The following is a 12,494-nucleotide window of genomic DNA, read 5'->3' on the forward strand; positions in this document are numbered from 1 at the left end:
GAGGACAGAGCATGCGCGTCTCAACTCGTTGTGCACTCTGGGTATTGTAGTACTGCTGCAAAATAGGCAAGGCGAAGACGTTCCGTAGCAATAGTAGAAAACTGAGTATCGGGGAAAGCAATTAACACTTTTTAATAAAATCGGCTGTAATGTACAATTAACACCACAAAACATTTAAACGTATGAAACATTTTTGCTTTGTACTGTTAATAATTAATCAAGAGATAACTGCAAGAATGCCGAAAGAATACAGAGATCAGATGTGCCATGGTCACTGCGGCCCTAGAAAAAACGGCCAGCAGCTGGCGCCCTAGGTAAAAAAATTTTTTTCTTACATTTTTAAAGTATTTTACAACCTTGGTTTGATTATTCAGTTTGTTCCGCTGTCTATCCAACCAATGTTTCTGAGCTTAATTAAAACAAAGACACAAAAAGTTTCAGATTGGGTTTGTACACAAACTTATAGATAATATTTGTCCAATTTAAAATAAAAAAATTCACAGCCAGAATGTCCATTACATTTTTATTACACATCCAAAAGCGTTACAAACTAGCATGCTATAGCTACCATTATTACCAAATCCAACATAGAAAGAAATAATAAAACTCGTGAATGGAGTTTAACGAGTATTTTTTTAAACCACTCAATACTGTTAAAACGCCTTATGTTTTGCATTACTCACTAGTTCTTTTGTACAATTCCCCAAGAATTTCATGTTGTATCGACATGTTTTTTTATTTTCTTGTGTCCATGCTGACTTTACTTCTGTATGCAATTCCGTATCTCTTTTGCGGTTTTCTTTACAAAATATGTATATCACATTGAAAGCCAAATACTGACTCTAGCTGCTGTTTAAACTGCATCTGTTTAAATCTTTCGACAACCAAGTAAATACTGCAGCAGTATCAAGGACTGCGAAGGAGAAATTCACTTTGAAACTCTGAATCGCTGTCTGTCGTCCTTCATAAGAAACCTGTTGTGTCTTTTGCCGAATGCGTTCTGGCTCTGGCTCATAATATTGTGTCTATTTCTTCAGAAATTTCTTCTTAAACTGCTTAGTGGTGAGGTTAATCTAAAAAAAGACATTGTCCCACAAAAGGCGTGAAGTCTCAAATTTGAACTTGAAAAGCCCATTTGCAAGAGCTTTTGCAGATGAGCGTACCATATTACCACATGGTCCAATAGAAAATGTCAATTACGACATCATAAACATTTCCTAGTTCAAAGCGAAGAGACTTAAAATGAAGTTATTAATAATAACGACGACAATTAAACAACACAACACATTACACAACATGCAACATAAATGTTACACCATTTACAAAACAAGGCCTAAATTCTACAGACCCAGAAACCCGGAACACTAACACTGTACCCTGAAATCATATATATAATGCCTAAACATGCGAACGGGAGAAACATTTGACGTCTTAAATTGACAGAAATTGACACACCCGAAGACCCGAAGCTGCAAAGCCAAAACGTTGTGTTCCTTTTCTTCTCTTTTCAGCATGGAATAAACCTTTAATTGTTCCTTTGCAACCTATGCATGCTGACACAACTACCTACCTGAACTAAATTGACATAATATAACCCAGTGCTAAATATCCATTCCTATAATCCTGGATGTCCAAAGGTCAAATAATCTACTGTACAGTACCTATTCTAAAATGCATAATCACCAAATCCAAGAACAGAACATCTCTCTTCTTTCTGTTAGTTCCCTGTCTCTCTCTCTCTTCATCCCCTTTCTCTGACCTGTCTCTCTACTGTTTCTTGTGATGTGTATCTGTGTTTTAAATGTTTTTCTTCAGTTTCGATTAACCAGAGTATAAGGTTTTCTTTTATCCTCTGTCTCTCACAGCTAGGTAAACAGTTCCCTTTCTACCTATTGTTTTTCGAGATGGCCTCTTAAGTTCTAACAATATTATGAAACGTATCCAGTCAGTTTTAATAGCAAAAGCATCTCTTTGTCCTTATTTCTTACACTTAGGACAGTTACATGAAAGGAAAGATTATTATTATACAGACCGATATATCTAAGGTTTATAAACGCTAAAAAAGTCCATATAATGGATTGATATATCCTTGCGGAGCGCAGCGACAACGCGGCTAGACTGACGTTCATATTTTACTGACTTGTAAGCGACATGGTTTTACATACAATATATAGATTGTTCCTGTTTACATTAAAATAAAATCCCAAAAAGAAAAACATATTCATAAATTTCTAGAGTCCCTATTGTCGCCCTGATCGGAAAACAATCAGTGTTTACGCGCAGATTTAACTTCTTAACCCGACGTTTTCCGTTCAGTTCTGCTAAACGAGTTCTTTTAGCGTTGTACTGAATAAGGTACTGTATAAGATGTACAGGAAATCTACCATTCCCTTCCACCAGAGGTACACTAAAGACCATTAAAAAATAAAGAAATTACAAAATAAATTATGTCAGTTTTTTTGTAATTTTTAATAACACACCCAAGTATTAATTAAATGTACCATTCAATCAAAAATACAATATAGCTCAATTCAAGGACTACAAGTTGACTATACATTACAGTGATACAGTGTAGTGTTGTTTTGTGCTGTAATGGGCACAAAACAGACCGTTTTAGTTCTGTTTACAACACAATTAACTTATTCCAGTTATTATGTCCTTTAAAGTTTTGGTTTTATCACAGTGGGAAAACTTTGAGAAATATTATTAAGTGCTAAGTCAGAAGTAAAAAAGTAGCTGTTACAAATCACATTTTCGCTGTTTTACCAGAGATTAGTTATTTATGAGGCTCAATAGCTCTGAGATGAGCAATACCTGAAACAGGAAAGATGACTCAGGGTGATGCTTGTCACCCCTACCCCGAAGGCGAATGTTTCAGAAACAAAATCATTGTAGACATTTGTTTGTGTTAACAGTTTGCTGTTCACTGTTAAATAAGTTTGACATCCGAATTTTAGCAGATTTCATGTGAGACACATAAGCTACTGTAAATAAAAAAACATTTTTTCAACCATTCAAAATTGTTTAATGGTAGACGTTTAAAAAATTGAAAGTGTGTTTTGATCTATATGTTCAATATGTATCAATATCAATGTTCAGTTTGTCAGCTGGGTGCAGATAAATACATCTTTGAACACAAGCTGTTTAAGCCGAAGCTTTTACTCTTTCAGTAACCAAATACTCAGTATTCCATATACTTTGATTACTAGTTTCAGAAAAATACTGGCACAGTTTGATGCATGGTTGAAAAGAATAATTTAACCTATTATTATTATTTCCTTTATTAAGTAGGAACTCTCCATAAATTGCACCATTTGTCATGTGTTTTTACAATTAAATCAATAGTGAAGTTTCTTTTCATTCTTTAACAGCACAACAGAAATTCGTAACTGATCACCGCTAACGAATCACCTTCCTGCTGTGGACTTAAGAAAAACACTAGGTGGTGCTACTCCATCTAAAAATCCTACCTTAAACTTAAATTACTGTACTTTGGAAGCAAGATTCTTTCAATACTGACACAATGAGCAACGTTTTGCTATTTTTATGACGATGTTATGAAGAATCCAAAAGTAAAAAGCCTTTTTAGTCATCCCTATATTATAAATACCTTAATTAAACTGTGTGCATTAGATGGTTTGAAAAAATAAAATACCAAAAAATCGATTCATCCAGATAAAATAAATGCAGAGGAAACATTGGCAATAGCTAATCTTTATATTCAGCTGCACAAAGTGTTTGCAGATGTTCAATAATTCATAGCAATAACAAAAAAGTGAAACTGATTCACAAAATGACATAAAGATAAAGCAGTATTCATGGCCTAAATCAATCCAGTATTGTAAAAGCAATATATTATCACTCTGTGCATCCATCAAAGCAGAGGTATTAAAGTAAAGTAGAATATAAATAAATTGCTTCTCTGATGGCATTTTCTTTCAAAGAAATATTAAACCAATGCTTCAGTATGTGTTGCCAGATTTAGGCTTTGTTATAAAATGTATTTTCAGCTCTCAACAAAATATTTGGTTCAGTACTTATTTTCCCTTTCCATTAATCTACCATTTTGCTAAAATATAGAAACAGATAAGTAATTACTTATATATACAGTAGCGAGTAGCTTATGTAACATTTGCATGAAGGTATCACTCTGCTTCTTTAGAGCACAAACCATTTTGCACATATTGTACCTCTGCCATTTCCAAAATGAGAGATATTTATTACATTCAATATAAATGTAAGCTTCGTCCTCAGTTATGAGGAAGAACAGAGGAATGTAATATTTCACAATACACAGTGTACTAAACCGTTATTCGTCGTGTGACTCAACAGGACATTTCGGTTGCATATTTTCCAGATGTGAAAATATCTGAGTTACATAAAATGGCATCGCCTTTAGTTGCTTGCATCCCATGACTGAAAAAAAAAAACATGTCCTACAAATGTGAGCACTATGAAGTGCTTTCAAATATCAGCAATTTTTATATCCACCTTCATAAAGTCCCATTTAGAGATAATACGGGGCATTATTCAAACCCATGTGCACCTGTAGAGGGCATTCCTGGAAATGAAGGGAAGTGAATAAACCAACTAGCTTTTTCAAAGTGGGCTGGTATGGGTTCGCTGGCACTAACAAGACCAGTCTCAGGCTGCTGGATGTCTGAAGGTCAGTACCCTATCTGCTCAGACAGTCTATTCTTCAAGTCATACAGAACCAGGGTGTCTGCGGACTCTCCCTTTCTTGCTTTCCACTGCCTGTTTCCACTTCAGATTGCGCATCTTCTGCTTGCGTTTCTCCCTGAACCACAGCTGCTCGCAGTATTCGTCAGCGCTCAGCCCGGAGACGCTCATCAGCTGCACGTAGTCCTTGTAGTGTCGCTGGATCTGCTCGATGGCAGAGGAGCTGTGTCGCATGGGGGTGCTTCCTAGCCCTGGTTCCCCACTCCTGTCCTTGCCTGGGTGAGCCGTAATCTGCTGCTGGGTGATGACGTGGAGGGTGTAGTGGGTGATGGGGTGGGAGAAGGCGTGTTCCTCAGCCAGGCAGGAGTAAAGGCCTGCGTCTCCTTGTTCCAGCCGCTGAATGAGGATCCCTCTCTCCATGGTCACAAACCGCTCCACACTCTTCAGCTGCAGCACAGGTTTGGAGGGGAAATGAGTAACAAGAGATAAAGTCACGGCTATTTCAGTTTTTTCCTTCTGCCTACCACGGCACCTGTTTTCTATGTTGCGCACACAGCACCCTGAATTCGTTTCCTGGAATGGAAAGTTTGTCCCCCAGAATAGTCAGTGGTGATCTCTGAGGTTTTATTGCGAAATTCTGACTGAAGCCTCAAGGAACAATACAAAACAAAGTGCAAGAGTTTATGACATTGTTAAATGTCAAAACACGCAAACACAAATAACTCATTATAGCCCACAAAAAAACAAACTCCATAACTCCCTTATTCCCTGTTCTTTGTTGCAAATTACTTGACCTTCTTCCTATTTATCTTCAGAGTTAGTGTTTGATGAAGTATAGTAATATAGGAACGCACCTCTTTGCTGTGCTTTCCTGGATGGTGCTGTACAGTCCATCTGATACTGGTTTGCTGGGACTTGGGGACACACTCCAGGAAAGTGGAGCTGGTTTCCACCCCATAGATCACCTTGTCCTCCACTGCATCCAAACCTGGAAACACAGCAAGTAAGTTAGTATTCTCAGCATTTAAACTTACCTTCTCTAGATGTTCCTAAAACTGAAACTAAGGTGTAAAAAGTGTAAGAAATTTAGCAGATTAAATATAATACCTTGAGCTAATGCCAAAGAATATCTAGAAATTACTGAAGTAATACTTGGAAGCATACACATATTTAAGCTCCTATCAACTTTTGTCAGCTATGCCCTTTAGTGACTTGTTGTGTCCAAATTTGACCACTTGCTTTTGTACATAAAATACAAACAACAGCAAAACTGCTAATCTAGTACAATATCATAAAAAGAGGTGAAAGTAAGAAGGTGTTACAGAATACATTCAGGAGAATTGGCGCAAGTCCAACATTTTAACAAAGCCATTTGATTTCTACATATCATATTCATTGTTTAAGCACTTTCTTACTTTCCTCCTCTCAGTTTCGTTTTGCATTCCAGTTAGAGGTGTTACTGACTGAGGTACTGTATAAACTGAGATTTCACACTAGTTTGGTCAGGTTGTGGATGAAAGATTGCTTCAGTTCCACTCCACCCCACCCACTCCACCCACTCCACCACAAAAACCTAATCCACTTAAATGTGGAAGGTTTAGGTGTCATTAAGTATGCTATTTAAATTTCCTAGGAACCTTATTTCCTCATTTCCACATAGCAGTGAGAGGTGATAATGGAGTAATAATCAGACATGTACCGGCAGGAAAAGAAGTTACTTTTCAGTGCTGTTTGGAAATGAAGGATAATAATAATTACCATCTCCCAGATCATGACACTGGCTCTTGGGGTCTCCATATTTGACATCTTGCCTCCGTGCACGTCTATATCAACAGATGATAAAACTCAGTTGACACTGATTGAAGAAATCAAATTCATGCAAAATGCTACAAAAAACCAGGTCAGACCAGCCCTAATCAATATCCTGTTTTCAGGATAACTGACAATTTAAACTATTTTTTTCTGAATTAAACCACTGGGATAACTGAGACAATACAAGCAGAGAAGAGTTAAGTGTCATAACTGAAGAGTCAAGTGTAATAATGATCCATCCAAAGTCACCGTATTAGAGAAGACAGACAGTCCACAAAACAATCTTTATGTACAGAAAGTATGTAAATGAAATCAAATGCAGTTCCCCTCCCCTCCATGTCATCTTGACACTGGAAAATCAGTTGGAATTTTTTAGGTGTTTCGAAAAAGAGTAACCGAAAGAAAAAGTCATCAGTATAGCATACGGAACGGTTGTCTTTTTTGTGCTGTTTGATGAAAACATACAGTATGCAATACAACCACTGCAGCCAATTCTAGCAGTACAGATGTGTATTTAACAATCAGACCTTGACATTCAAGTCACAGCGCTAACAATGCAGATCAGGAGACAAAGTGGGACCTCTTGTCTCTCTCCTTACCTCTTGTTGGTGGGGAAGTATCTGCTGCAGGAGGTGCCATCCCAAGCACAGTACGGGTCCCTGGCAAGGCAGCAGTCGGCACAGACCGTCCCGTAGAGGTCACAGCGATGGAGAGACACCTGGGTGACGCCAGACTGGCTGCTCACGTACAGCTGTTGCTGAAGAGAGAGGAAAGCTGATGTCACAAGACATTGTACTGTCACAAGACATTGTTGCCTCCATACTCAATCCTGGAATAATAACACATCCATAAACCTTTGTATTATTTTATCTTTACACTATAACATACTATAGAGCATTTATAGAGTACACTTGGTATTATATATCAGTAAAACAACACAGAAACTGCTTAAAAGATCAATTTAAAATTAAAACTACAGCTCCACGAATTTGGCCAACTTCACAGAGCTTAAAAATACAGCAATGTTCCATGCTGCTTAATGTACCTTAAGCAATTACATGTACTAGCCAGGCATAGAACAAACATACATAAACATTTCATTTTCTTTTAATTTAGTTTTCCTTTTGTATAAAATAATGTTTCATTTTCAATCAGAACACCTTGGGAACATTTTTTGGATTTGCAGCATGTCATGCAAGGAATGTCACTTTGGAACTTTACACTGTGTGATCGCTGTCTCTAACTACAGAAAACTCACCCATTTTGTTGACAGCACCATGCTGAGGACAGACGTTGGTTTCTAGTAAAGAGATAAGAAAGCAAGTCTATGTGAGTAGGAACAAGTACAGAGGCACCATTTCCACTAACCACTAATAGCAAAGCTTTAAAAAAATTGTGCTCCACTGTGCAAAATTTGCTTCAGTTTTTCTCTCTTCATATAGATCCATTTTTAATAAATGCTTTATCCTTAGAGCATCACAGAGAGCCAGAGGCTAACTCAGCAGATAAAGAGCACAAGATGAGACTACACCCTAGATGGGATGTGAGTCCATCGCAGGGCACAAAAAAATGTGCATTCACTCACAAGAGGTCATTTAGAATCTTCAGTTCTAAATTTTGGACAGCGTGTCTTTCAAATGTAGAAGGAAACAGGAGAAACCAGAGTACACACACCCAGGCATGCAGACACAGTGAATATGCAAACTCCACGCAGAAAGAGACTCAAACCCAGGATGTAAAAGTGGTGACAAAGCAGTGCTAACTGCTCTTTCCAAATATAATTTATTTAAAATCCAAACATCATGTCCAAGTGAAAAACATTAACATTTCTTTTTGCTGTCAATAGTCATTTCTTTCAGCAAATCCCTAGTAACATTTATGATAATGATTAGATTATACTTTTTCCTGTCATTGTGCTTTATCCTGTTCTGATTGTGTAGCATGATTTTAATTTCTACTGACAGTTATGCATTTCGTAAAAACATACCTTATGGCAATAACTCAGAGCTAACAGAGAATAAATAACATTTGGCAGGTATTTTAATGTTCCAGAGAACTGATTCTGCATTGGTTTAGGAATGGGCTCTGATAAAGCCAATTTGTTTAATTCTTGCACTTTATGACAACACGTTTTGAGAATCTCATTGATTTATTCTAGCTGAAATAACAAATTAGGAGGAATATTACACGTTGAGGTTAATTCCACACTGAAAAGGGAAAACATTTTTTAAGAAATATTTATGAAAGAATCAGATGGCACAATATCCAAAATGTTTTTTTCTTTCTTTCTACTTTTTAGCATTGACCTCTACTTGTTTCCTTGCAGTCTGCACATTGTTCTAGCTCTCCAGTTGAAAGTCTGTTTGGTAATCATTCTCATAAGGAGGAACCAACAACGAGAGCACATTAATGTGGCCCCTAAAAAGTGGAAGAATAAAGAAGATTAAAGATCTCACCTGAAAAAGACCGAGCTCTTCCAGAACTATCTCCTCTGTCTCCCAGTTATCTTTTGGAATGGCAATTATTTTGAGCACCTTGCCGTTGTCTAAGGGGAATACAGAAAACATTATTTTCTCCCATTTGTAACCCCAAAAGTATAATTTGTAAATGTACTTGAGAGCCAACGTCAGATAATTTAATCAAATCTTAGAAAGTCATTTTTAGAATCATTCCATATCCATTGGTAAATGCACCCACAACAAACAAAAAATCTAAATTCTTATTCCTGACTAAAGCAGCTGTGACATTACAGCCAGATTCTCTTTTAAAGACAACAGACTGACCTGAGCAATGTTTGCCTTTAGGCCATCTGTGATGTACTGAGACTATTCACTTATTAAAGGCAGAGTTTAGGGACAGAGAATAAAATAGACACACTTTTTAAGAAGGTCATAATGATCCCAGAATTCACTTTGGATTATCGTGGGAACTGTCAGCTCTCTAAAAAAGAATGCATGCTCAAAAGTGATTGATTCTGACCGCTAGTTCCTGTGTGATGTTTCCTCCCTGTGACACATTTTGATTTTCATTGTCAAGTGGGTTACACTAAGTTTAATATATTTTTTTAAATGTAAAACACAGCTAATTCAAACTGAAATAAAATTGTTAAATTCTGCTCTTTTTATAGCACCTAAAATACTATTTTCTTAAAACACATAAAACAAAAAAATCCGAATATATGTCCAATAACTGTGAATTATAATGAAAACTAAGTCAGTGTAATGTCTTACACAGCTTGTAATAGCTGAGAATAAACATACATTTGGTACGAATTTTAAAATAACAATTTTTAATTCTGCTATTAATATTTGCATTATATTTAACAATTACAATAAAATAACATCAATTAAACTGTACATACAGCAACAAATAGGATATGCCAGTAACAGTAAAACATGGTTTCTATTTAGCTTGTTAAATGTGCTAACAGAAGCACTTTCCCTCCCTGCCTTCAGGAGCTCATTCTACAGTCTGGGTGCTAGACAGGAAAAGGCTCAATTGCCAAAAGAGCAGTGCTGAATTTTTGGTATTGATAAGAAGCCAGAGGCAGGTGATCAAGGGCAATGCTTAGTAGTGTACAGATAAAGCAAATCACAAAAGTAATTAGGTGCTAATCCATGTAGGGCTTTAAAAGTCAGAAGTAAAATGTTTCACTTCTCTAGCACTTCATACCTAGGTTTGGTTAGAATGTGGACTGTACAAGCTGAATGCAGTAAAAAGTCCTAAAATTAAAGTAAAAATATACCTTGAGATGCTATACAAAATGAAGTCAGAATTCCAACAATATATCCTCAGTAATCAATCTTTTTATAGTTTAATTAATCCCATTTACAGTGCACAATCCACTTAATGAGTCTAATATACAGTACAATATCAAGCTAACCACCATTTTAGATTAAAAAAATTGATGATTTAAAAAAGTGATTTACAATTAGATCTTTAAGGAGCATGTATTTTTGTGCACCTTTTACTTTATTAAATATCATTGTAAAGCACAAAAATACTGAGCTAGCTGTACACATGACTTACAAGCTTGAGATTTATTATTTCTACTACTACTATTAATACTATTACTAATATTATTATTATTAGGAAAGGATTTCATGTAGGATAAGAATTATTAACCTTTAAATGACATTATTCTTTTAATGTGCACTCTGTCTTGATGAAAGTGGGGGGCTTATAGGTACAATAATTTAGAGCAACATAGCAGGGAATTTAAAGATCAGAAACCTTTTTACTTGATTGACCTGGGTTAACCCCTGACCTGAGGTCAACTCTCGGAGGTTAAATATCCTGAATCATAAATCAACATGAGACATTCCTTTCTAAAACTCACTGTGCTGAATAAGTGATTCTGGCTTGGATTGTGAGCAATATTCTGTACACTTCAAACATATTACGGATGAAATGTTTGATTTTGACCAATCTGTTATCATTAAGATCCAGCAAACTTCTGCTAGATTTGGAATGACCTGACTCACCTGGTTTTTAAAGTGAAGCTTCAAATGATCCAACATGACACTCCAAACTATTTTACTAAAATAACTTCCTACTGGATAATGATCAAATATCCTGTGACAATGAAGTACAATTAAAGCCATTCTTTAACTGATGCCTGAAAAGATAGAACTTCAAAACTAAAAGACATACTGTAATGGACCAAAATGTAAAAAGACAATTCCAATGAAAGAAGGTGATGCACCAAGGACTATCACAGATGCATAAATAAATACTGTACGTAGAAAAAAGTGCACCTCTATCATTCAAAGAAATTAGCTAATATTTGTGTGCTTGTTCATATTGTATTATGGACTGAAAACTATAATATTCAGATTCCCCGCGAATTCTGCAGGGTTTTAATTATCACTCAGCCAAGACGTGTAATTCCACGTTTAGAAATTTTTACATCTCGTCAAGCCCACAAAGACCCCTGCAGGTCTGTTGCTATCACCATACCAGTTCCCAGATACAGGACGTCATACTGCCCATCCTCTGCTTCCACTCTGTCCACCACCACCTTCTTGATCAGGTAGGGGGCGCCAGTCCTCATGAAGATGGGCCGCCTGTTGAGGGGCAGCACCGGCTCCCACATTAGGTGATGACCTCTCATGAAGCTGATGACATCGTCTGGGTAGTCCCGAGTTGATTTGTGCAAAGGGTCATAGGTCTCGCTGGGACACTACAAACAACAAAATGGCTTTTTAAAAAAATAAAAAGTAAAAGTGTGCTTATTGTAGTCATTGAATCACAAAGACTCTTCTTACCTATCTACTTTCATTGATGAACCATTAATTATTATAAGCATGTTTAAGCTTGCATATATATTTTTTACTTTTCCAAGATAAATGAACATGCCACAGTTATTTGCCCATTTCCATTTTCTTATGCATCAAGTCACAAAGAACTCAGCTTTTTTTGCAGACTGTCAAAACATTTCTAATGTACTATATATACTGGAAAAGATATCCATAACAGATGTACAGTACAGTAGTGTTAAAACATCTATAAAACATTAACTAAAAGAGGTGTAACTAGCACTACATGTGCTGTAAAAGCAACAAATGTATTTTCTGAACAGGACCTTTTCTAAAAAGCAACAAATCTGAACATGCATGTTATTTGGTTTCTGGCTCAATATCTTTGGAGCTTGTCAATGGAATTTCAGAAAGCTACCATTATGGGTAAGAAAATTATGGACATTTCGAGAAGCGTCTGTTGGTTTCTTATTGTAAAATAAGACTACATCTCCCTGCTGAGAAAATAACAAAAGATGCAGAAGAAGCATATTCGTTCAACATTCCCAATCCATAGTAAGTATGCACTTGGTTTTTTCCTGAGATGATAACAACACAGCCATGTCTCCGAAATGCATTTGTTCTCAATGCTGAGATTGCAGGATTCGTTTTTTAAAATAATGGCTTAATGTTTTTTCTCTGAGTGGAATAAAGAGTGGAGGAGAAAATGCTTTATCATTATGTTATTGGATATTGTTTTGTTTT

At 36.3% G+C, this 12,494-nt stretch overlaps 1 protein-coding gene across 1 annotated transcript in view; it reads right to left on the reverse strand.

The window, feature by feature from the left end:
- Positions 1-509: 509 nt before the first annotated feature.
- Positions 510-12,494, reverse strand: part of LOC148662025 (semaphorin-3D) — a 71,703-nt gene continuing 59,718 nt past the window's right edge. The window contains exons 12-18 of the mRNA XM_088636683.1: positions 11,452-11,674; positions 8,949-9,037; positions 7,751-7,792; positions 7,092-7,249; positions 6,439-6,503; positions 5,535-5,668; positions 510-5,127 (exon numbers count right to left, since the gene is read on the reverse strand). Coding sequence (XP_088492809.1) covers positions 4,705-5,127; positions 5,535-5,668; positions 6,439-6,503; positions 7,092-7,249; positions 7,751-7,792; positions 8,949-9,037; positions 11,452-11,674 — 1,134 coding nt within the window. The 3' untranslated portion in view covers positions 510-4,704. The remainder of the gene's footprint in view (positions 5,128-5,534; positions 5,669-6,438; positions 6,504-7,091; positions 7,250-7,750; positions 7,793-8,948; positions 9,038-11,451; positions 11,675-12,494) is intronic.

This window comes from Lepisosteus platostomus, chromosome 6, assembly GCF_059453375.1.
Source record: "Lepisosteus platostomus isolate fLepPlt1 chromosome 6, fLepPlt1.hap1, whole genome shotgun sequence".
Lineage (NCBI taxonomy): Eukaryota > Metazoa > Chordata > Actinopteri > Semionotiformes > Lepisosteidae > Lepisosteus > Lepisosteus platostomus.